The sequence below is a fragment of the Hypomesus nipponensis genome, chromosome 9 (assembly GCF_054491055.1).
Source record: "Hypomesus nipponensis isolate SF chromosome 9, ASM5449105v1, whole genome shotgun sequence".
NCBI classification, from domain to species: Eukaryota; Metazoa; Chordata; class Actinopteri; order Osmeriformes; family Osmeridae; genus Hypomesus; species Hypomesus nipponensis.
In genome coordinates, this window is record NC_140369.1 from 15,113,756 (window position 1) to 15,138,990 (window position 25,235).

Below are 25,235 nucleotides of genomic sequence, written 5' to 3' on the forward strand. Positions count from 1 at the left end.
GAAACCGCTGAATGTTTGTGACAGGATGGTTCAAAGCCGTGGAAAGGTGAAGCTTGACTTGACCAGTCATTGGTACCTCGGACCTACCTCAAAGAAGGTTGCTCTCTGAACCAGACCGAACGAGACCCTCTCTCCAGCGCCTCCTTCTCCTGCGGGGGGGGGGGGGGGGTGTGTGGTGGGGGCAGTGAATGCGTCTCGCTGAAGCAGGCAGCTCAATCTGTCAGAGGCTTCCTCTCTGCTTGTATTCCGAGGCATTCAGACAGGCCTCAGAGTGAGATGACTGATGTCAGGACGGAGAAACAAAGAACAAAGAACGAGTCCAGCCCGCAGCCTTTCTGCGCTGGCAGAGGGCTGGCGCATCTCCGCTCATCTCAGAGACACTCTGAAGGGAAACGGGTACCGACTTGTCAGACCGCGTCATGTCTTTCAGACAGTACAGCTCCAATATTGCCCTTTTGATGTATTGGTATCATGCCGTGCGTGATTTGTGTCGTGCAGTGTGTGTGTGTGTCAGACACAATCACGCAGGGACATGCAGGCCTTGGTTTCACCAGTCATTTATTGTACATTAAAACATGTTATGAAGCTCTAGCAGCAGAAGCCCACCAGAGTGATGGATCCACAGCCAACATCGTCCAGACACACAATCACCTTTAGAAATCCTACAGTTCCACCACCAACCCACCACCACCACCACCAACCCACCTTAAATGATAATCTCTTGCTATATAGTATTATGTATACATATATATGACCAACGTCACAGGACTATACCCACCAGCAGGGTCCCAGAGTCGGCCAGATGAACGTGGGAAACCACACAGGTGTATAACAAATGGTCAATTTGATAATAGATTGTTTGGAAAGTCAAGCTCACAATCAGTTTGTTTGATCGTTTCCTCGTGGCGTCGCGCATGTACGCTGTTGTGTGGACCCTCTGGGTGGGCGTCGGACTAACTCGTAGGCCCTGCTGGGGTGTAGACCTGTGGAGGCAGTCATGCTTCCCACAGATAGGCCACCGGAGGCCTCAGACTGCACATACTGGAACATACTGGATCATACTGGCACATCCAACATTGCAGGGCACTGCCCCTTCAAAAGGATTTCATGTGAAACAACACAGAAAAACACACAGAAAAAACACACCGACCCACAACAGCAGAGGGGGGGGGGGGGGGGGGGGGGGTGGCGCGGGGATTACGGCAGAACCGTAGGTGCAATTATTTCCTTTATTTATTTGTAATCGTTTTTGTTGTTGTTCACCTACTTCCACTTTCTCCCTTTCTCACACATTCACTGTCTTGTTAGAATGACTCTTGCGGTGGTTGACAATGAATCCCCGAAGGAGCATGTGCTCGGATAGCCCTATATTTATCTCTCTCCCATTTCCTCTTTCTCTCCCTCTCTCTCCCTCCCACTCTGTCTCAATCTCTCTCTCTGTCTCTCTCTCCCACTCTGTCTCCATCTCTCTGCGCTTATCACAGGATACAGGGTACTTGTCTAAAATCACTGGACACAAACAAGAGCACTTGAGGCACCTGGGAGGAGTCGGGCTGCAGAGAAGCACAGATGTTTCTGCTGCGGCAGCGACATTGCCGGCCCTGTTCACAGCACAGGGACAGCAGAGCAAAATCCTTATCATTATCCACTTACACTGGTATTACAGAACGGCATTACAGCATTCAAACAAACAAACATATTTGGTGTGTGTAGCAATTCTCGAATAGAAAATAAAAAACGAAACAGGTCGAACGACACGACGATTCATCTGGAGGTTCATGTGGTGTGATGAGTCACTGTGCGGGGGTTCCTTTCCTTCTGATTGGAGAAGAGGACAGTTATCTGATTGGACAAGGGAGGGAGCGGAAGAATGGAATGTTTTTGAGTGCTATCATGACCAGTATAGAGGGAACCAGGTACAGGTAGAGTTCCACCACTGGAGGTCCACACATATCCATGAATCAATCGAGGAAGAGCAGGGGAAACGCCAGCTCTGATAAATACTGTTTAGACACACACTTCCCCTCCCATTTCAAGGCCCATAAACCAGGTGCACTTGATATAGGTTTTCCCCAGTAGCACGAGAACAATGCAACAGTCCCAGAAGTGCAAACTCTGAGACAAATCAAGTTCACATCCTGTGTTCCAGTTTCATGTATCAGAACCCAGGCCGCAAGGACTGGGGAGAGGGGCCGGGACATTCTCCTTACCCAAAAGTGACAGACCATCACAGTTGTACAGAACAACAGACCGTCACAGATCAGTCAGACACATCGAAACACACACACACACACACACACACACACATCCTGAGGATAAAACAATAATCATTTGATCATATATATTGAATAGCTGTGACATCATTTTCAGGGGGACAGAAGGCTTCAACTGCTCGCTGTGCCAAAGGAAAGGTGCTGCCCTTAAGACACATTACACATTACACACACACACACACACAGCCAAGTCAACGACACAGAAGTCTCTAACATCCATCTGTCTGTCAGCGGAGACTTAAGGTCGAGTCTGTCTGCCTGCTTGTCTGGGCAGACCAGCAGTGGATCAACAGAAGCCCCAGACCTGTGCAAGGTGGGCCGCTCTATGACTGTCAGAGGTCCCATAGGATCATCATCCTCCTCGACAGCAGCTCCACATGAGTCTGAAGGGCTCCTGGTTCCCTCCGCAGCCCCTGCCTCTGTCCCAGGGGAACCCCACAGAAGAACTCCCCAGCCCCACAGCAGGGGGACGAGGAACCCGAAAGCAACAAACACACACACCCGACCGAGGCAACTCAAAACCGTTTCAGAGCACTTTCAAAACAACCACCCGACCCCCGGCCGTGGCGCCGCTGGGTCGTCTCTCACACGACTCGCGCGTCCTTCCGGAGTCAACTTGGAGCGCGGGACGCGGCCCTCGGGCGCCTCAGAGGCGCACGGTGTTGATCCTCAGTGGCTGGACGTTCTTGCCGTTGGCGTGGCTCTGCCCGGGGCTGAAGTACGGGTAGAGCTTGGCGGGGAACTTCTCCCGGTAGGTGTACAGCCAGGACATGTCGTCGGCATTGTAGAAGACCAGCAGGCCCTTGTGGTAGTCCAGGTAGACGCCCACCTTCTCCAGCTTGCTCTTGACGTTGAGGCGCGTCCAGGGCTCCGTGCAGGCGCTGTACTGGTTGCCGTCGTGCATGACGATGCAGTAGAAGCCCCTGCCGGGCTGGATCTGGATGCTGCCCTTGCGGCTCACGCTCTCGTTGGCCACGCCGATCATCCACTGGGTCTTCTCCGACACCATCACCTCCCAGTAGTGCACCCCCGAGCCGAAGCCCTCGGCCCCCAGCACGGACACCTCCACGTCGAAGCGCCGCGGCGAGTCCTGGAGGGGCTGCGGGTGCAGGTTGCCGTAGGCGACGATGGTGCAGTCGTCGGAGAGGATGAGGCGCTGGTGGGCGGTGATGGGGTCAAGGGTCAGGGCGGCTGGGACTGTGGGGAGGGGAGGGGGGGGTGGAGAGGGAGGAGAGAAAGGGGACGGAAAACGTAAAACACTTAACCCGAAGGAAGACAGAAATTTATGGTATAAAGGTAATTGAGTTCCTGTAGATATAAGGTAATACATTAGTTGCGATGATAAACAGCCTGTATACCGAAATGGATAAAAAAAATAAGTAAATCAATCGATCAAATAAATTCCAGGAGGACACTTTTGGAGCTAGAACTGCAGTGTCATTCTTCTTGCCCCACATGCTACGCTGGTGAGCATAATGCTGAGGCATTGGAAAAGCCAGCCAGCCAGTCTTGAAGGATGGAAATGAAGCCAACTGTATGCACTGACTTCCAAAATCATAGCTCTGAAAGTGATTCCTCAAGTGATTTAGCCCCAGTTGGTGAAAAACCCAACACGCTTTATCTTCGAAGATGTTGAGCAGTGAATATGTTTTACGTTGAGCTGTGATCATGAGCATAACTAGTACGGCCAAATCCCCGGTGCAGCTCCATGTCTGACACCCGTTAGTATCCCGATGGGTGCAGCTACAGCCCGGAGAAAACCCGTTTTTCACCCAGACAGTCACAGCTACCGTACGAAGAGAACACCAGTTAGATCACGGGTGCTGAGAGTTCCAGGCAGCCAAGGTTGTGTCCTCGTATCCATGACGATGACAAAAGAAGGCCAATTATCTGCTGGTGACTGATCCTGATGTGCCCAACGTTAGTCTGCTCACATGCCAGTGAGCTCAGCCAACTTTGTCAACATTACCTACAGGGCTGCGGGGCGTTAAACTTGGATCGCTGAAGTTGCTTTGTACCCTAAGCAAAACATACAAAGACGATGAAACTAAGTCAAATATACATGTATAAGAGTTCCTCCACGAGTTCTTTCAGAGTTTGATAGTAGAGAAGAAATAGCGATGTTGCGTGTAGGTATGCAAATATGAGCCTTGAGCGTAGGGGAGAGGAGCAGAGAAAGTTGGCTGGGCTGAGCCTCAACTCAGGAAGCTGTGCAGGTAACACTTTAGACCCAGGTGCTGGTAGGAGCCAGTTCATCGCACATAAGATAGTTACTCAAATTTGTAAGTTAGTAAGTCTTATCAACACATTGTAATGTTAATTTGCGTCTCACATTATAAGAACTTTACGGGTTAACGTAAGCCTATCGCATCTTACAATGACACTATCCCTAAACCTAGCCCTTCCGTATATCGTTAACAGGTACATAGTATTATGAACACATTCATTATCACAGCATCTCCTAAGGACCTTATTCCCTATTAGCTAATGCTTCTTCTTACCAGCACCTGGATCTAAAGTGTCGGTAACCGTAGGACACAAAGTACCTGTAGTTACTTAATGTTCTAGTTCACTTTATTTCTCAGGCCTGATAGAATGTGACTAACTAGAGGAAGAACTGGACAGTCCCCTCCCCATACCTAAATACTAGAACCCTCATTATTTCCATGATGGCTGGCTTGATCCAAGCCTGAACAATGGCTGCTTGTTCTGCTCTCTCCCTCCCAGCCCTGCAGGTCGGAGAGAGAGAGAGAGGAGAGAGAGAGAGAGAGAGAGAGAGAGAGGAGGGAGGAGAGAGAGAGCGAGAGAGAGAGAGAGAGAGAGGAGGGAGGAGAGCGAGAGAGAGAGAGAGAGAGGAATGTGCTCCATCTCTCTCTCCTGGGTGTGTGCAGGCCACTAGCAGCCTCCTCCTCAGGCTCAGAGGAGACACACGGTGCCTGGCGCCGGGCCAACACGCAGGTCAATGTCATCTCGACATCACAATGACATGGGCAGCATGTGCTGCAATCAATTCTTTGGAAACCTGAGACGCTCGCTCCCGCGCACGCCGACACATGAACGACCGGCATACCTGCACACGCGTGCACAGATAACAGGCAGGCACACACACACACACACACACACACACACACACACACAAACACACACACACAGGCACGCGGGAGGTGACGTCGACTGAAGAAGCCCAGGGTCTGAGAGAAGAGGAATACCTTGCCTGCCTCGAATCCTGCACAACTACGAAACGCAGAGAGCGGGATGATGAGAGGAATGTCTTTGTGCCGTCGCTGCCAGCAATGATGGATCAGAACCAATTGTTCCATTTGGCAGCCAGTCAGAGGAGGCAGAGAATCCACCATGCACAGCCCCCCACCCTCCCCTCACCCCCCCCCTCCTTCCCCACCCCAACGAGATGAGCCCCCAAACATGGGAGAATTGATTGAGGGAGTGAAATACTCCTGGGTGCATTATTTTAAATAAGCCTCCGTGAGAGTGAGTGATGGGAGACAGACAGGGAGACAGAGAGAGGGAGACAGAGAGAGGGAGGGAGAGAGAGAGAAGGAGAAGGAGAGGTATAGACAGAGGGAGAGAGAGGGAGGGATAGAGAGAGAGAGAGAGAGAGAGAGAGAGAGAGAGAGAGAGAGAGAAGGAGAGGGAGAGGGAGAGAGAGAGAGAGAGAGAGAGAGAGAGAGAGAGGGAGAGAGAGGGAGAGAGAGAGGGAGGGAGAGAGAGAAGGAGAGAGAGAGGGAGGGAGAGAAGGAGAGAGAAAGAGAGAGGGAGGGAGAGAGAGAGGGAGAGAGAAAGAGAGAGCTGTTCATCAGCTCTCCTCCCGTCAAAGAGAAGGGCATCTCAGCCCTCCGGCCCCCCAACATACGTGGAGCCGTAAACAGGAGCAGGAGCTCACACTGGCCGCCTGCTATGTTAATACAGCAGAATTTGAATGAGCTCGCCTGCCCCGTTTCATCACGCAGAGATTCTCCTCCCCAGGGTCCTAAATCTGCACATTCCACCCTCGTCACCAGGTGCCACGCCGGGGGAGAGAGCAAATGAACAGAGAAGGTGTAGTGCAGGACTGTGGCTGTTCCAACGATAACTGAAAGCCATTCGATGCACTGGGCATGCCTCAGTGGCCCGTGCGCCGTAAAACCCCCAACAGAACAACCCCACAAGCGCAAACCCCACCCCTGTGGCTCGATGCAGAGCAGGAATTCCAACCCCAAAACACAGACGCCGTCTTGATGCCCCCCCCTCCCCCTTTACCTGGCGAGATGTCTTGGAAGAGAGACTTCCAGATGGTGTACTGGAGAGGTCCCATGTACTTGGACGTGGGGAAGTCTTCGTAGGTCAGGTTGGTCTCGTGGATCTTCCCCTTGATCCTGCAAGGAGACACACACACACAGCAGCTGAGCACCTGTCGGAGCAGTGGCCAGACCGGCCTCCACGCCGCACTGGGCGGGGCAACGCTGAGCGGCTCAGCACTGACGCCGCTCCAGGACCAACCACAGACACCAGACACCGTATCCGCCTCCGTGATACCCATCGGCATGCACACAAACAACTCTCGTCCCTTTCAGGTGGAGAGCTGGGTTCAGGGAGGAAGAGGAGGAGGAGGAGGAGGAGGGGAGGAGGAGGAGGGAGAGGTGTGTAAAGGAAGTTGACAAGGAGCGAGAGGAGAAGTGAGGGGAGGAAGAGATGTGAGAAAAAGGTGGATGAGGGGGAGTGAGGGAGGTGGAGGAGGAGGTGGAGCGAATGGAGGGAAGACAAATTAAAGGAGTGCAAAGAGGCGCTGAGGAACTGTTCTGAACATGGAGCTAAAGCAGTGTCAAGAGACGTTAGGCAAACAGAACACAGTTATCTGACCAAAAACAAAAGGCCAAGTCATGCAGCAAAACTATTCATGCTGCCCCGTAGTCAGAGACGGCTTCCCAGTATCTGTGAGGAAGTAACAGAGCTGGACCAGCAACCCTGTCGAGACCTTCCAGGACATCCTGCCTCCACCTACATGATTCTGATCCCCGGAGCTCCAGAGTTCTAGAACCTACCGTGCATTCATCCCCGTGTTTATCCCCTCGTTCTCTGGCGACACCCACTGAACTGACGGTTCACCTAAAGCAGTAAATGTATGTACTATACTGTCCACCCCCACTCCCCTCACACACACACACACACACTTTCATTAATGGACGCCCACCTTTAATAAAGCTCCTCTCTGAAGCTACTTCACTATACCTGCCAACCTCCTATAAAACCTCTCAAGTCTATTCACCCCCCCCCCCCCCCCAACCCACATGCCCCCGTCCTCCAGATTAAGACTAATGAGCCGTTTGGATTGGCCCGACTCAGAGAACCTCTGCTCAGGGCCTGAGGGAGGTCTGCTGTGCAACTCTCTTCTTCCTCCTCCAAGACGGCCGCCTGACCACACGAGCACGAGCGCTTCACCCGACATCAGAGGGCGTCGCACGACAACACATCCACACTGCGGCAGGAGAAGCATTCCCGCCTTCTTTCCCCCCCCCGAGGCTGCCCCGGGGGTGCGCTTGATACGGCTCTTCTGGTCAGATCAACCCAATCGGAAAACGGACGCCTGTGGCGCCGTCGACGTTGTTATTTTTTCTTCCCAAAATCAAAACGCGCCTCGGGTCGAAAGCCGTTTCGGGGGAAAGGGGCGGGGCGGGGCTGCTCTTCCCGCCCAGAGCGGGACTGACTGTAACCTCAGTGCAACCATCTTACGAAGGCTTGTGACTGGGGCAGAGGGCTGGTCCCAGAGCAGCGGAAGCGAGCAGAGAGTAAGCGGAGCACCTCTCGGAGGTGAGGGCCACGCCCTCCAGGAAGTCGTGGCGTCCCGTCTCGTTGAGGCGCTCCTGCAGGATCTGGACGCCCTCCTTGACGTCGCGCAGCTGCTGGCTGTAGCGCTGGATCTTGCGCTCGATGTCGGCGAGCGTGCGTGCCGTGTCCGTCTCCAGCTCCTCCAGCATGCTCTTCTGGCGCTCGCGCAGGAACCGCTGGAGGCGCTCGAACGCCTCGCCGATGGTGGCGCGCAGGCCCTTGGCCGAGGACTGGAACACAGGAGACGGGGGGGGCACAGGGAAATAGGGCACATGGGATTTGGAAATGAGGCTACAAACGAGGACAGCTCAAAGCACAGGTTAAGGGTTTCTTGTTTTCATGACGCTTGACGTTTCTGTTTGCCCACATCGACACACTTAATTGGACAAGAGTCAACATCCCCAGAGGATACAAAGTGCTTTAAATGCTTAACTATTATGTAAATGTGAATTGATGTATTCAAGTGGGGTTCAACATGTGCCCTGATACGCTTCAAAGAAAAACAAATGCTTTCCTGCTGTGCTATCCTCTAAAAGGCACAGCAGACAGCTTGATATTCATTTCCACTGACTCTGCTGGTAGATGCTGGTTAGATAGCGTATCATGTTAGAGAAAGGTCGAACAAAGACAAACGGAAAACAGCGTTTAAGTAGATGTTCTTCAGATTGCGATTCAAATGTCGTCAAATAGAGTCAATAGGAAGTCAATAGAGTTGTTTGAAGTCGTCGCTTGATAGAGGCTGGATGGAGGAAAGAGTTAGACTTGGTGTTGTCTGTAGGAGATGGTTGTTCAGGTAGAGAAGGACATGAGTAGTGAGTTTGTCATTAGAGAAAGACCGTTCCTTCTACCAAGGTCAAGTGAAAACGGGCCCTCTGCGTAAAGCAGACTGGCGGACAGGCAGATAAACTAGGGCTATTAGACAGAGAGGAGAGTGGAGAGCTAGAGGGAAACTGAGACAGAGAGAGGGAAGGGATGAGAGAGAGGGAGGGAGGGGTAGTGAGGGAGAGAGATAGATGTATAGATAGGGAGGGAGAAACAGGGAGGGAGGGAGAGCGACGGGGAGGGAGAGAAAGAGAGCTGCAGAAAGGAAGCAATGTAGTTGAAACCAGAACCCAGGAAAAATCCAGGCAGGACCCAGGCAGAACCCTGTCAGTCGGAGATCGACGAAGGAGATCTGATGAGATCTGGGGCAACCAGTACAGGTCAAGGCAGCCTCTGTCTGTAGAACTGTCTCCGTGGCTCTGTCCCTGCGCCTCTGCTGTTTCTCTCACTGCACTGGAGAAACATTCTGGATAACATGTCAGTTTTCTCCTCCTCCTCAGCACATAGGAACAGGAACCAGGAGTAGGAGTTTAAGTAGGAGGGTGATGATGAGGAACAGGAGCCAGGGGGGCCAGATATAGACTTTATTACTCATTGCTTGAACTCCATCAATCTCCATCGAAACAGCCCAGCCTCAGATCTCCTGGCCAGGGCAGGGATTCTCTGGAGCAGTGGGAGCTGAAAGCTTATTAAGATCATTTATCTCCCCTACAGGTCCTCTGTGTGTGGGAGTGGGCTCACATTTATCAAGGTGGGCTGCCTGCCTGGCCTCCTGTCTGCCTGCCTGGCATCCTGTCTGGCTGCCTGGCCTCCTGTCTGCCTGCCTGGCTTCCTGTCTGCCTGCCTGCCTGGCCTCCTGTCTGCCTGCCTGGCCTCCTGTCTGTCTGCCTGGCCTCCTGTCTGCCTGCCTGGCCTCCTGTCTGCCTGCCTGGCTTCCTGTCTGCCTGCCTGGCTTCCTGGCTACCTGTCTGCCTGCCTGGCTTCCTGTCTGCCTGCCTGGCTTCCTGTCTGCCTGCCTGGCTTCCTGTCTACAATTGCCCACCTGGTAACAATGGGAGGAGGGCTGGACATGAGGAGGTCGGAAGTTGTAATTGGTTGACCAGCTGGGTGACAGGCTGGCTGATTGGATGACCAACAGGCCAGTGTGGCGATCTGAAAGGCTAGCTCGCTAGCACTCACCTAGAAGGGGTTGAGCTCTATTCAGTGGTTGTTTGGTGAAAGTGCTGAGTGCAGATTCCCCTCATCATACAGCAACAGTGAGGCTGATAAAGACGTGTCACTGACATCAAAACCAAATACAGTGGAGATGGGCCAGAGGATCAATGTGCTCGCACTAGACCAGCCCCTCTTCCAGGCAGTGCACTTTGCACAAATGGATGCAAACCTAATGAGACGGACTGCAGTATATTGAGCCTGTAGGGTGTTTGGGGCCGGGCGGGGCGGGGCAGGGAAGGGGGGGCAGAATACCGACAGCTGGCAGACGGGCAGCTGGCAGACGATGGCAGGCAGGCGGGGGAAGGCGAAAGGGCTCCTTTTAAACGACACTCCTGAACACACTGCTGTCCATGCAGTCAAGTGTATGGCGGAGGAGGGACGGCCATGCTACTGTGGTAGACGACAGCAGGAGGAGGGACGGCCATGCTACTGTGGTAGACGACAGCAGGAGGAGGGACGGCCATGCTACTGTGGTAGACGACAGCAGGAGGAGGGACGGCCATGCTACTGTGGTAGACGACAGCAGGAGGAGGGACGGCCATGCTACTGTGGTAGACGACAGCAGGAGGAGGGACGGCCATGCTACTGTGGTAGACGACAGCAGGAGGAGGGACGGCCATGCTACTGTGGTAGACGACAGCAGGAGGAGGAAGACTGGCTGCACTGCACCTGCTCCACAATGACTAATACAGGCAGGCAGCTCCCCCTCCTTTCCAATAGCACAAAATGCTAAGGAGACTGACTGCTAAGAAGAGAGGAACACTCACACAGAGTGTCTGTGTGAGAGAGGGCAGATAGCAAAGCATCGAGAGAGGTAGAGATGAGCAGAGAGCAGAGAATGAAGGCATAGAGAGAGAGCAGAGAGCAGGGGGAAAAAAGCTGATATTGACTAGATGCTCTCGCTGGGCTGATTAAAACAAGGTGTCAAGATTAAAGAGCTACTCAATAAACCGATCTGCTCGTTGGACAGTCACTGTCAGTCCACACAGTGACTGGACTGTGAGTGTGTGCGAGTGGGAGATGGAGAGGTAACAATACACAGAAAAAAAAAAAAAAAGATAAGTAAGTAAGAGAGGAACTCATTATTCACCCCTTGATTTGAGTTGTGTGTGTGTACCTACCTTGGTCTCTGTGAGTTGTCTTTGGAGAAGCAGCAGGGCCTCAGTGTGTCCCTTCTCACTGTCCTGCAGCATGGCCAGCTGTTCCTTCATCTCCCTCTGCAACCACACACACGTGAGCAACTGTACTGCAACACGACATCTCATCAAATATGACTGACTCTGGATTTACTCCATGACTTTGTCAAAGGACTGGGAGCCCCTCACTAGAGCAGCTCTCCTCTCCCCCTTTTGGTCCTCTCACTTGTTGCGAAGAAACAAAACTGATGACTGCTGATCTCAAGCGCACGTGAAGGTCATCTCCAGACCCCTGCTGCAGGCTCAGAGGGAGACTCCAGGCTCTCCTCTCTCACCTCCTCCCTTTCAAAGCCTTTTCACAACGGATCCATCGAGGAGCTCGCCTCGCCACAAGCAAATCTCGGAAAAACGCACAGGACTCGAGCTCGAGGAGGACTGAAACGAGAGGGTCTGCGCGCCTGTACGGCTCTGCCCTTCCAGCTGGCCGGCTGTGCCGCTGGGTCAGGAGCACCCAGAGATGGATGAGGGAGTAATGAAGTTGAAAACAGAGAGAGAAAGAGAGTCTAAGGTTTCCTGAAGAAAAACCCGACCTGTGTCGTTCTCCTCTCGTCTTTCTCTGGTCTCGTCTTTCCCTCCTCATGAAGGCGCACAAACAGAGGCCCAGCAGGACGGCAGGATGACAGCTCTGCCCACACACGTCCTCAGCAGAGATGCATGATGGGTAAAACAATAGACTAAACGGCACAGAACATGACCTAAAGCACTGTCATCCATCAAGGCACTGGAATGCAACATTTTCGTCTTAACGACAAGTTATTTTTGCTTGTAAATGAGCCAGAAAGCCTGAATGTCGTAATTGGTTGAAAAAGACATAAAGCATTCATGTTCCCAGGGACACAAGGGGGTGTGACATGAATCTCAGTCAGACAGCGTGAGACTGCATGCTGATCCAATGGTTTCACATCCCTCAACAACATACAGACGTCAAGAACAACCTTGTGACCGATTGCATGGGCAGACATGCTTTTTTTTTTGGTCTCATCCTCCACGAGGAGTGCGTGTGTATGTGTGTGTGTGAGTGTGTGTGTGTGAGTGCTCGTGATCTGTGACTGCATCTCTCCAGCCCATCTCAGCTGGCCAACCAAAACAGGACATGACATTTTCCCATGATGCCTAGCCGCAGGGAACAGAGTCAAAGCTAGACGGTTATAAATCTAAAACTCATTTTAACGTGTCTTCTTTTCTTTTTCCCTCCCTCTCTACATTCAGCGTGCTCGCAGCTCCAGGGTACAACATCTCCAAAAATGTCATTTCTTAAACACACACAGGGGACTTTAAATTCCTCCAACTTTCAACACAGCTGCGGGCTGAATTAATTAAATCAGCTAGCTAACTTCAAGATGGTTATTGGCTTCAAACTGGCAACCCTGTTGAAGAACACAAACAAAACAAACAGCAGTCAGAGTGTGGATGATGGAGCTGTTCACAGAATGCTGATTCACTCTGCTACGCCGAACAATAGTTTCCTCTGATTTCATTCCCATTCACCGACGTCTAAGAGAACTGTCAAGAAAGCTGCACTTAAGTGTAGTAGTACCTGCCAAACCTGAATCCTGCAATTCTGGTCCTTGATTACCCGATAACAACGTATTACTGTAAATGTAAAAATGTCCACTTTGGATGGAAAAAGCGAAAATAAGACAAATATGTAAATTGTCTGTAAGTTGCCAAAGCCTGCAGTTAGTATTACGAGGTTGCCATCGTGTGCGCAGCCTACAATCTGTGCATATAACTCCTTTTCACTCTTTTTTTTTAACATAGGCTCATGTAAAAGACTTCCCCCGCCCCCCCCTCCAAGGATGACACCGTGCAGCATCTCGGAGGCAGGGCCAGGTCGTAACTCCTCCAGCCTGCAGAAGAGAGTAAACACTGGCACTGTGGCACACATCCACACACAGCCCGTCCCTCGGCCTCGCGCTGTAAATCACAACAAATAGGACGGCAAAGGGAAGGGTCGGTTTCTCACACGCATCTCAGACTTATGTTGCAGATGCGTCACAAGGGTAATGACGGTATGATTCACAGTTTATCAGCTTTGGGTTGCCAAATGGGAAAGCACACAAAGCCTGTACACACACACAAGCACCCATTGCTGTTTGCACAATGATCATTTACACACAGTAGTGTTTCAGACTGACAAATATTGATTTCCTCTGCCCATTCTGACCCAGAAAGACTGTTACAGTCCCTTAAACCTCAGAAAAAAATGATCTGTTACGTAGACAGTAAAAGAGTAGAAACCCAGTGGTTAACAGATACTATGATGTCATCGTGTTGCCTACCTAGTCCATTAACAAAAGGTCTAAGAGAAGTGACTCATCATTGTAGGAGAGGGATGCACCTAGCTAGCTACCGCAGCACTGCCTGAGGCCTTTTTCCACTGGCTTCCCAAACATGGCCTTCACATCCTGAGCAGTTTGTAGTCTGGTTCTGGCTAGCTGGATGCTACAACAGAGGTGAAGTACTATCTGGGACCTGCACAGCCCTGTCTGGGACCTGCACAGCCCTGTCTGGGACCTGCACAGCCCTGCCAGGCCAGTCAGCAGATTGTCATAATAAGATATGAGACGCAGTGAGGTGGTAGCTGCAAGCTAGCTAGCCTAGCATGCTACCATGATAACATGAGGACCAGTGACACGCAGTATTAGTTAGCTAGCCTAGCATGCTACCACAATAACATAAGGAGCTGTGGCTGGACTGGTGGCTGCATGCTAGCCATCCTAGCATGCTGTCATGACAACCTATTGCAGCTGGAGGCTAGGAGCACCGCATGACACAGCAGGAGCTTCCCTCACACAGCATGACCCTGCCGTTGCAGCACTCTGTGACACACATAGCCCATGTCCCAAACACAGGATGGCAGGCTGGTGACATTGATTTGATGAGAGCATCCAGCACTGGCACACACGTTATCAGTTTCAGTATCAGGAAGCTGGATTGTTTTCCAGTGATCTCAGCTAACCGCTCTGACACGTAGGATGGGAGGAATGTTCTGTGGATTTCTGGCTCCCTGACTCACTGTTCCAAGGATAAGTCAATCGGTGCCGTGAATACGCTGTCAGGTATTTTTCCTCGTTGTATGACGAACCATTAACAGGTTCGAAACTGGTTCGAATATTAAAAGGAGAGGGTGTGTCACTTTTGGACAAACTAGAGTGTATCGTAAAAACTGGCCAAATAGTGCTGTTAAACTATAATAACCCCTGGGCTCAAATGCAGCTTCCCGCTTCCCTCAGGACCCACACACAGGAAAAACTTAATAAATAACAACTCACAGTCAACAAAAACAGCTGTGTCAGGACAAGAAAAAAAATTGGTCTGAGACATCAAATTGGGCTCAAGCTGCCTCCCCTGGCTGGCCCTGGCTTTCCTCCACCATCAGCACAGCCTGCAGTCTACAGCCTGCAGCTCTACAGCCTGCAGCTCTACAGCCTGCAGCTCTACAGCCTGCAGCTCTACAGCCTGCAGCTCTACAGCCTGCAGCTCTACAGCCTGAAGCTCTACAGCCTGAAGCTCTACAGTCTACAGCTCTACAGCCTGCAGACCCTGAGGAGAGGAGCCTGGCTGCTCCCAGCAGTCACAGAGCTGCAGCAGCATGGCTGCATCTCAACTCTGCACAGCCTCACTCCTCCCCTCTCCATCATGGACAACAGTCTGACGAGTCACTGCACGGCGGCCGCATCTCAACTCTGTAGTCCAGAATGCCGAAGAGAGGAGCTAGGTTGTACAATTTGAGACGATGGATGGAGGGAACGTGGAGAACGTCCACCATAAATGGGGTCGCGAGAAGAGAGGGGGAGAAAGGAGAGAAGAAAAGTACAAAAACTCTGAGGAGAGCAGTGGTGGTGATCCTGGAAGTCTTCCTCCAGCGAGGAGAATGTAGGGCACGTCATGTAAATGATGAATGTTGTGAGCCTGCTCCACTTCCAGCAGAGCACCGGGACATTCTGCATGCAAATCCAGCCTTTACTCTCTTCGACTACAACAAACACGGGATTTAGTGGAAGCTATCTTTGGCGGAGGGATTGTTATTAAATTAGTCATTTAACAAAACACACTCAATTTGAGGTTAGAATAATATTCAGGGTTTTTATCAAATCTTCTGGGATTTCTTTATACTTTGATCCAAATGTTTGTATTTATTTATGGATCTATTTTTGAGTTAAAGGACTACCAAATCTTCTACAGAAGAGTAGCGCTGGCCAGCCTTGTGATAAACGCTATGGAGGGGCTAGGCCCGGGGGGAGAGAGGAAAGGCAAGGCATGTTGGGAGAGAGAGAAGAGGCGAGGGATGATGGGAGAGAGATAGGAGAGGCGAGAGATGATGGGAGAAAGAGAGGAGAAGCGAGAGACGATGGGAGAGAGGAGAGGCCGGGGATGTTGGGAGGGAGAGAGGAGAGGAACATTAGTCAACCTCTCAGGACACTGATGCTGTCAGAGCTACAGATCACAGGGACCCTGTGTGTGTGTGTGTGTGTGTGTGAGAGAGAGAGTGTGCGCTTGCATGAGTGTGTGTACATGTGTAGTTGGCAGAGGACTGGAGGTCTGGGGCCCTGGCACATGACAGCATGTCCTGCTGCTTGAACTACGAGCAGTCTGCCTCTCAGTATTGGGATCCTGTTAGGAGCAGACACCCAGACTCTCTGCTGACTGGAACGCTGTAATACATGGAGGAGCGTGACCTCATCATATCCCACCCATTCAATCTGCAGTGGTGCTTACATGACCATGCTGCTAATAGAAGCCGCTCCAGAGATGTGTGGAGCGAGGCCTTCTGACAAGGTATCAATCACCCAGGGAGGGGCTGAGGCTCATGTGGGAGGGGGGGATCCATCATCTATGGTCTGCTTGATTAGGACTATTACACACACACAGCTTTGTGCTTCTTGACATTACGGAACCTTCTAACAAGTCCTACTTCAGCAGTGGCCATAAATCAGCTTTCTAATTATTTCTGATGAAAGGGCCATTATTAATACAGGCTATATTTGGATATCCTGTTCCACCGAGTCGTACAAAAACCATTGAATGCTTTGCCGTTCACCAACGGAGGCTCCCACAAACGAGGCTCTACATCTGTTCCGGCGATGTAAACAGTTCAGTGTTGGCTCTGTGTGGGATCAAACCACACATCCCTGTAAACGGGGACATGGCCTCCTAAGAAACCTAAATACAAAGCCACTTTGGATTAGGAAACCCACTAATGGCCAGTATGTTGTGACGCAATTCTGTTCATGTACTGTTTGCGTGTCTGGATGCCACTGTCCAATAAGAAGTAAGAAGGGAATCGACGTCCGACAAGCTTGTTGTTCATGTTGACAGAACTGTCTTCTTGCTCTGTGGACACGCTGAGCTAGACCCAGCTGTGATCTGATGTCTGTCTGTAGAGCTGCCATTTAATTGCTTGGCAGCATTTATATTTGACCCACTTAAATGAGTGGTCTGCACGCCACCTCCCTCCCTCCCTCCCTCCCTCCCTCCCTCCCTCGCGCGCACACACACACACACACACACACACACACACACACACACACACACACACACACACACACACACACACACACACACACACACACACACACACACACACACACACACACACACACACACACACACACACACACACACACACACACACACACACACACACACACACACCCTACTCCCCTGAGGTAAGGATCATAGCCTACTGGAGTCCATGTGACACCATAGCCATCAGGCAGGAATTCCCCCCTACACCTGCACCAGCCTGAGAGCCATGCCCTGATTCTGCTCTCCACACCTCTCCTCTCCTCCTTTCTCCTCCTTTCATTCGACTCCTTTCTCCGCCCCAATCCTCATCCCTCCTTCTTTCCTCATCACCTCTCCTCTCCCCGTCCCCAGAGAGAGATACCTGAGAGAGAGACTGCAGTAAACAAAAGGGGGCCTGCTGCAGCTCCATCATGGAGACCTTTAAAAAGGACGGTTAAATATATCAATCGTCGCTAGCAACAACAACACAGTTTCAGCCTGTTATTGAAAAAAAGTTGATCCACACTGGGCCTTTTGACATGGCCGCCTACATTTCGATGCATTCACGGGTTATCGTCCCCCAAAACATTGATACTGTTTATCGGAATATTGATAGTATATTATGTATCTTTTTTTAACATTGGAATCAAAACACACAAAATCAGTGTTGAGTGCCTTTACGTTCACATGAGCCAATGCTCATGGTAAAGACCAGTAGCGTGCCTGTCATTCTGCCATCAGCGAACATGATGGTGCAGCAGTAAACCAGCCTCCTCACAGCCAGGGGGTGGAGCATGTGGAAGCTAGGGGGTGGAGCTTGTGGAAGCCAGGGGGTGGAGCATGTGGAAGCTAGGGGGTGGAGCATGTGGAAGCTAGGGGGTGGAGCATGTGGAAGCTAGGGGGTGGAGCATGTGGAAGCTAGCGGGTGGAGCATGTGGAAGCTAGGGGGTGGAGCATGTGGAAGCTAGGGGGTGGAGGATGTGGAAGCTAGGGGGTGGAGCATGTTGAAGCTAGCTGAACAGGAGGCTAGCAGGCAGCGGTCCATCTTCCTGTGAACCCCACAACCAGCCTTCCCAGGGCTCTGTCTCTGACGGTGACCCCGGTGGCAGGAAGGCCTGGATTATGTGTGCCTCAGCAGAGTGTAGTGTTAATGAGGACCTCATATCAACAGCACGTCTAATTCAATCATCTGCAGCTAATCACAGACACAGGGAATTACAGCAGATTACGGCCCAGCCCGGCCCCGGCCTTTTAACAATGGCCTGTAATCTGCTTTAATTCCCAAGATAATCAGGAACGCGCTGCTCACAATCCCGGCGTAGGGTGGGGCAGAGGGTCCAGGGATGTCGATCGCTACACACAAATGCAGTACACATACACACAGTACACACACACAGTAACACACACACACACACACTCCTTTTCAACACTTGAGCTAGGCTACGTAGGATGGCTACATAAAGCCTCAAGATCATACACATGATACATACAAAACATCTTTCATAGCCACCCTTCCTGCTCAGAAGCATTCTCCTCTCCCGTCATACCAGTTCCTACACACACACACACACACACACACACACACAGCACCCAGTCCAAGGCGAAACAGAGCCACACCTTTAGTACTGATCTGAGAAGGTATTGTATTCTATGTCACGCTACATCACACCCGTGACCCTGCCGTATCTCTGCTGCAGGGTCCACGCTCATGTTAGCTGTGTCTTCCTCCAGACCTGTTTCACAGCCCAGGAACACACAGGCCTGAGGAACAAAGGCTGCTGGGAGGAAGAAAAGGGATGTTTGCCCAGCGGTCAGTAAACACAGCCACGATAAAGAGGTCTCAGTCCAACCCTTGTCCATGAGTTCTTCAGAGAGGAAAAACAAGAAGAACCAAAACCATGGCTGTAGAAGAAGCCCAGTCAGGGTTCTGACAGACACACCTGCTCATTCATGCGAGTTAGGTGAGATCTGAACGGGCTATAATCACTGCACTGGCTGGGAGGAAATTAGAGCAAATTCCTTCCAAACACAATTGAGTACTTGTCATGTGGTAAACCTGTTTCAAGTACTTTTTAATGGCTGCCAGAAGGTTTCCTTGGTTGTGTTTAGATCAAGCAAGGAGAGCTGAGTAGGCAGGCCTGGTTAGCATAACAGCTCTCAGTCAGAATAGCTCTCCCTCTCAGAACAGCTCTACTCTCAGAACAGCTCTCTCTCTCAGAACAGCTTTCCTCTCAGAACAGCTCTCCCTCTCAGAACAGCTTTCCTCTCAGAACAGCTCTCCCAGTCAGAACAGCTCTCAGAACAGAACAGCTCTCCCTCTCAGAACAGCTCTCCTCTTAGAACAGCTCTCCCAGTCAGGACAGCTCTCCCTCTCAGAACAGCTCTCCCTCTCAGAACAGCGCTCTCTCTCAGAACAGCTCTCCCTCTCAGAACAGCGTTCTCTCTCAGAACAGCTCTTCTCTCAGAACAGCTCTCCTCTCAGAACAGCGCTCCCTCTCAGAACAGCTCTCCTCTCAGAACCGCGCTCCCTCTCAAAACAGCTCTCCTCTCAGAACCGCGCTCCCTCTCAGAACAGCTCTCCTCTCAGAACCGCGCTCCCTCTCAAAACAGCTCTCCTATCAAGACCGCGCTCCCTCTCAGAACAGCTCTCCCAGTCAGGACAGCTCTCCTCTCAGGACAGCTCTCCTCTCAGGACAGCTCTCCTCTCAGAACCGCGCTCCCTCTCAGAGGAGCTCTCCCTCTCAGAAGAGCTCTCCCAGTCAGGATAGCTCTCCCAGTCCGAGGAGGACCTTGCTGAGCGTCTGTGCTGCCGGCTTAACTGAACGCAACTGCTCTGCCTCTCCCCATGGCTTGATTCCACAGGAACGCAGGCGGCCACGCCACACTCCAGCCTGGTTAGCATCGACAGGAGGGAGAAACACAGGGAAGAAGAGGAAGAAGAAAGGAAAGGCCTAACTCTGGGAACCACCTCTCTAAAGAATTAGTTAACGAGAGCAAGCCCTGACATTTAATAAAGCACATACCAAGGGAATGAGGAGAAGATTAAGAGAGAGGCATGAGGAGAGAGAGAGGCCAAGAGAAGGGGGAGAGAGGCAGAGAGAAAGAGAGGCAGAGAGGGATAAAGACCGAGGGAGGAAGAGAAGGAGGTATAGGGAGAGAAAAAGAGAGGCAGAGATGGAGACAGAGGGAGACAGAGCGAGGGAGGAAGAGAAGGAGGTATAGGGAGATAGAGAGGCAGAAAGAGCGAGAGAGGAAGAGAAGGAGGTATAGGAAGAGAGAAAAAGAGAGGCGGAGAGAGAGGCAGAGAGAGAGAGAGTGCGAGGAAGGAAGGAAGGAAGGAAGAGAAGGAGGTATAGGAAGAGAGAAAAAGAGAGGCAGAGAGAGAGAGAGAGGCAGAGAGAGAGAGAGAGAGAGAGGCAGAGAGAGAGAGAGAGAGAGAGAGAGAGAGAGAGAGAGAGAGAGAGAGAGAGAGAGAGAGAGAGAGAGAGAGAGAGAGAGAGAGAGAGAGAGAGAGATAGAAATAGAGAAAGAGAGAAAGAGAGAGAAACAGGCAGAGAGGGAGGGCGAAGACACAAATAAAGGTACAGGCAAAAAAAGAAGGGCGTAAACAAGAGAGGGCAATAGGGGGAGAGAGAAAGAGAGATGAACGTAGAGGAGAGTGGGACAGGCCACAGGAGACGGCTGTGGGTGCCCTTGAAACTGCTTGACTCATTTACTGCAGCCAGTAACGGCTGTTTACGTTTGCTGATGGGGGAGAAAGAGAGAGAGCCGGAGAGAAGCAGCTCTAAAGCCAGCAAGGAACACTTCAAAAAAAAAAAAAAAAGGGCCACATTCTCGCCTTTCATTCTCCAGCTTCAAATATCACCCCAGTGCCACAGCGAGCGGAAAAGATAAGGCAAATGTTAACACACTGCTGTGTGGCCTCTGTGGACCAGATAGGAAGGGTGGAAGTCTCACGGCTCTGGGATGGACCACTACCTGGGTACACAGGAGGTCTAATGAGAACTGACAGACAACCAAGGGCTGACTGAGATGGGAAGACGTGGCTTGACTGACAACGACAGGCTCCAGCACTGCCCTTCACCCCCTCTATGAAGCCCAGAGAGCACTTCTGAGCAGAGGAGAGTACAATAGAGTAGAGACGAGCAGAGTACAGAACAGTAGAGTCAAGTAGAGTAGAAGCAAGCAGGGGCCAACTGAGGCAGCTGCTCCACTTCCTGCCCATGGACGAATGGACGGACAGACGGACGGACTGGCTAGGGAACAGTGCAGTTCTCATCTGGTGGAGCACAGCGGTCGGATGGCAAACAGAGCAGAAGCAGACGCCTGTGGCTATGCAGAAGTCCCCCCATGGTCCCCCCATCAGTCCCCCCCAGACTAAAACTGAAACAAAACTCTCCAGGGCTACCCAGTCAGCCAGTCTGTACCACCGAGCTGAACGAACACCCAAACTCCACAGGAAGGGTCGAAACCGTACGGGCAGGTGGATGAAAGAAGCGGCCGGCGACTCAGCTTCTGCTCCAGACCGGACACAGGGAGGATTCAGAGACTTGGAAACACAGACGCGCCAAAGGTTTTAGCTTGACTGTTATTTTAGCACACGTTATGTGAAAATAGTGCTGCTATTTCAAATACGGCTGTTCTTGCACATTGTGGTGTTCCTAAACAAAGATGTTTTAGAGTGGACTGAGGACCTCCTGCGCAGGGCAGTTGAGTCGACCCACCCCCCCCCCCATCAGAGTGATTTTGTTTCCGGGGAAATCTCTGCTGCCTCAAGCCAGTGGCAGAGCTTCATCAAATCCTTCGGTATCCTGTCATATCCTTTACGTTAAGAGACACATGCAGGCGATGTGTGTGGGAGGAAGACGGTCCGAGCAACATGGCGTGAGTGTGTGTCGTTTTGACCGGTCCCTCCAGACCTGGCGGTTTCCCTGTGGGCAAAAACCCTCCTCTCCCTCCTCCTCCTCCTGCTCTCAGCCCTGACAGCAACAAGGATGAGGCCTGAGGTCAGAGCAGAGGACTGACATGCCAAACTAAGGAGATTACACTCCTAACTCCTGCCAGCCCTGCACAGACCAACCAAAGCTCTACCTCTGCTGTGGCCAGGAACACAGCCGGTCACAAAGTCAACTGGCACTTACTTAGCCTCTGTGGCACCAACTTAGTAGCCCACATTGAGAGAGATGGGAGATGTTGACCTCCTTAATGAGTTGGTGATGGAGCAGAATGACTAGGCAGAGGACTGATAGGTAAACAAGGTAATGGCAGGTGGGCAGTATTTGTCTATCCAGGGCTTTTCTAATAGACCACAAGCGGAGGCTGTCGTCAGCTGAAAGCAAGCTGATACTATCACAGACCAGAGATCATACTCCAATGTCAACTGTCCTTGCTTTTTAGAGGAATCTCAAGCTGGATTATGTTTTTTTTTTCTCTCTTTTTTTTCCTCAGTCACAGCTTTTTCAGCTGCTCTACCACAGCCACAGAGTTTTTCGTTTGAACACATTGACCCTCCCAAATCTCTTTAAAACTTAGAGAGTAGTATTATCAGGACTTCCCCGTGTCAAAACTGACCTTCGTCCCCATTGGGTCAACAAACCTTTGCCCATCCACCACTCAACTGCCATTCTGCTTTGAAATGTATGAAACCACCCTTTCGTTGATAGGCAACCCTGTCTGACGCTCTGCTGTCCAAATGCTGGGCATCCACGCACCCGAGGATGGGGTCCTGGTCTAGCAGACCCAAACACCGACCGCACAAACAGGTTCAGGTTCCGGGGCGAGGCACGAAGCCAAGGAAACAAAACAGAAAGAAACACTGAGTACAGTTTCCCTGAAGCCGTAACAACAAATCCGAAACTGAAATGTGCCAAGCTAATAGGAGGAGGGGGGGTTGTTTCTGATTGGGTGCCAGCCTGCTCCTCCCTCGGCCCTGTAGATCTGGGCAGCCTGGAAACATCCCACCAGGAGAGGAAATGCCACAACACTTCATCTTGAAAAGACATCCAGGGAGAGATGCTGTTGTAGAAACCGCTAGAAACCGTCTAAGGAAGCCCGGCAGAACGTTGTACCAATTAATTCTGCATCAAGATTACATTACATTGACCTTTTGATGCAAAGCTTCACTGTTATGGAACAAGGAAAACTTAGATGTTTATGGTGTTCAGTCTATTACTACACGCTATCTAAACTGAATTACGAGGAAGGACAAGATAGAGGCTGCCAAGTATTTTAAGCACCCCGACAAGTAGTTTGTGTTAACACTGGAAACCAGTTGCAGTTATTTCTACTAAGTAAAATACAGTCATTTACGCAAGGATGATGTCGGTACTGTTAACTCTCACAACCTGAATACTTCTGCACAAATAATGTCAACACTTACACTAATAAGTCACTGACAAAGTGGAGCTTAAAGAAAAAAAGAAAAGAACAATATAAATATATACAATAATTATGTTTTGCTATTCCCATAATGTTGGCGTGATTTCTGAGATAGTAATAAGGCACTAACCAGTAACCATTAAAGCTCAACTCTGGGTCTTATCGTCCCTCACGCCTTGCTGTTGGCCAACGACAGTAGGGATCAAGGGCTTCCATGTTTAACAGTATCAGAGAAGGAATGTCTGTCACAGCTGCTACACAAACACTTTGCCTATTTGTTTCCACACCTAGCTAACAAATGTGCCAAGCGTGCAAGCTTGAATAGGAACTCACAGCAAAGTTCCCTATTCATGTACACTCTGTTGTTGTTTTTGAGTCATGCATAATCATGCAAAATCCTTTTATTTGTTTGTTTTTTTTTAACTGTACTTCCATTTTACCGTTTACCTGGTTTAGCCTACAGCCCAGAGCCAGACTAAAACAGTGTCGAAAACCTGACCTGACCTGTATCTCCTCGTAGGCCTCGTCAATGGTGGTGACTTGGTGCTGCTCGTGCAGCGCCGGCTCGTCACAGAAGAAGCACACCAGGCTCTTGTCGCTCAGGCAGAAGAGCTTGACCTTCTCGTGGTCCTTACAGGGGTAGGAGCTCCGCTGGGCGTTCAGGATGGCGTCCAGCGGGAAGGCGGAGTAGCGCTCCACGATGTTGGACAGCTTGAGGCTCGGGGAGAGCAGAGGGTCGGGGAAGGTCCTCCTGCACTCCGGACAGTCTCGCGCCCCGTGCGGCTCCTGCCTGCTCCAGTGCTCGGTGATGCACTTGCGGCAGAAGTAGTGCTCGCAGCCGAAGCTGACTGGATCCTGGTAGATACTCAGGCAGATGGAACACAGGAGCTCGTCCTTCAGACAGCAAGCCATTTGCAAGCACTGGGGTGGAGCTGCATTTAACTGCAGAGTGTATGCGGGGGCCAATTGCACTAGGCAGGCCAGATATACTTGACTATACTTACTATATACTTTACTATACTGTGCTCGGGGCCAAGAGCACTTCTAACATGAAAGAGGGCGCAGATGGGAAGTTCAAAAACACCTGCTGCAGAATGTTTGATCCTCTTCTTTGGTTTCTCTGTTGGGAACTGAATAGAATGAGACACACAAATCAATAACTTGCAATGAAATCTTGAAGGTGGTCAGAATTATTCCAAAGCAATCAATCATTGACAAGTCTCAGTCAGTGATTCACTTTCAGGGGTTCAGTGATACCCAAGAGAAAAGTATCCTAGACCTAGTACTGTGGCAAGCTACATGACTGAACTACCTAGCTGGAGGACTGGCTACAGTAACCTTATCCAGAGCTGCCCTAATTCATGATGGAATGACTGACAACCGCAGCATTTCGACCTGCTAATGTCCTTCTTTCCGAACGCTGTCTTTGACGAATATTTGTGACATGTCAAGTGGTGTTTCTAAGACAAACTGACACTATGAATCAAAATTTAACATCAGAAAATATTTTTATTCATAATGCTATTCTAGCTAGTGCTAATCTACAAAACCCCAAACCTGCCTGTAGCTAGCTAAGTATAATTGGCTAGCTAACGTTGGCAGGCTAGATAGCAGCAGATGACTGTCTCTCTACTAGTACTGCAAGCTAGTAGCGCTAGCAAGACTATTAGCTAACGTTAAAAAAACAGTATCGAACATAGCCATAACCATTTCATTGGTTTCAAAACAGTGTGCCACGCCGGATATCAAACTAATCAGGAAGACATATATATACAGTTAACTAACATATAGGACTCTCCACTCACCGTTCCTTAGTGTGACCCTATCCTAAGCTCAGTTTTCCCATCAACAGCGAGTACAGGATCCCTTCGCTTCCTCCTCTCTCTGCCTGATCCCTTTGAGTGTGGGACTAAGTCGTGTCGGATCACAGATAGAAACCAACCCACCACCTGTACAGCGGTCCACTAGCGCCGCTATTCACGACTTCCTCTTTCTGTGTCATATGATCTACCCCTCT

At 50.9% G+C, this 25,235-nt stretch overlaps 1 protein-coding gene across 1 annotated transcript; it reads right to left on the bottom strand.

The window, feature by feature from the left end:
* Positions 1-541: 541 nt before the first annotated feature.
* Positions 542-25,191, bottom strand: trim62.1 (tripartite motif containing 62, tandem duplicate 1). Its single transcript, XM_084705032.1, has 6 exons — positions 25,024-25,191; positions 23,723-24,348; positions 11,255-11,350; positions 8,070-8,326; positions 6,531-6,646; positions 542-3,470 (listed from the first exon to the last, which is right to left on the bottom strand). The coding sequence occupies exons 2-6, from the start codon at positions 24,128-24,130 to the stop codon at positions 2,920-2,922; spliced, it is 1,428 nt and encodes a 475-aa protein (XP_084561158.1). The 5' UTR covers positions 24,131-24,348; positions 25,024-25,191; the 3' UTR covers positions 542-2,919.
* Between the last annotated feature and the right edge of the window lie 44 nt (positions 25,192-25,235).

Coding starts and splice junctions, on each gene's coding strand:
- trim62.1 (XM_084705032.1), bottom strand. CDS start 24,130: ATGGCTTGCTGTCTGAAGGACGAGCTCCTGTGTTCCATCTGCCTGAGT. Junction 8,327..11,254: donor GACAACTCACAGAGACCAAG/GTAGGTACACAC, acceptor CCTGTGTTCCAG/TCCTCGGCCAAGGGCCTGCG. Junction 3,471..6,530: donor CTTCCAAGACATCTCGCCAG/GTAAAGGGGGAG, acceptor CCCTCCCCACAG/TCCCAGCCGCCCTGACCCTT.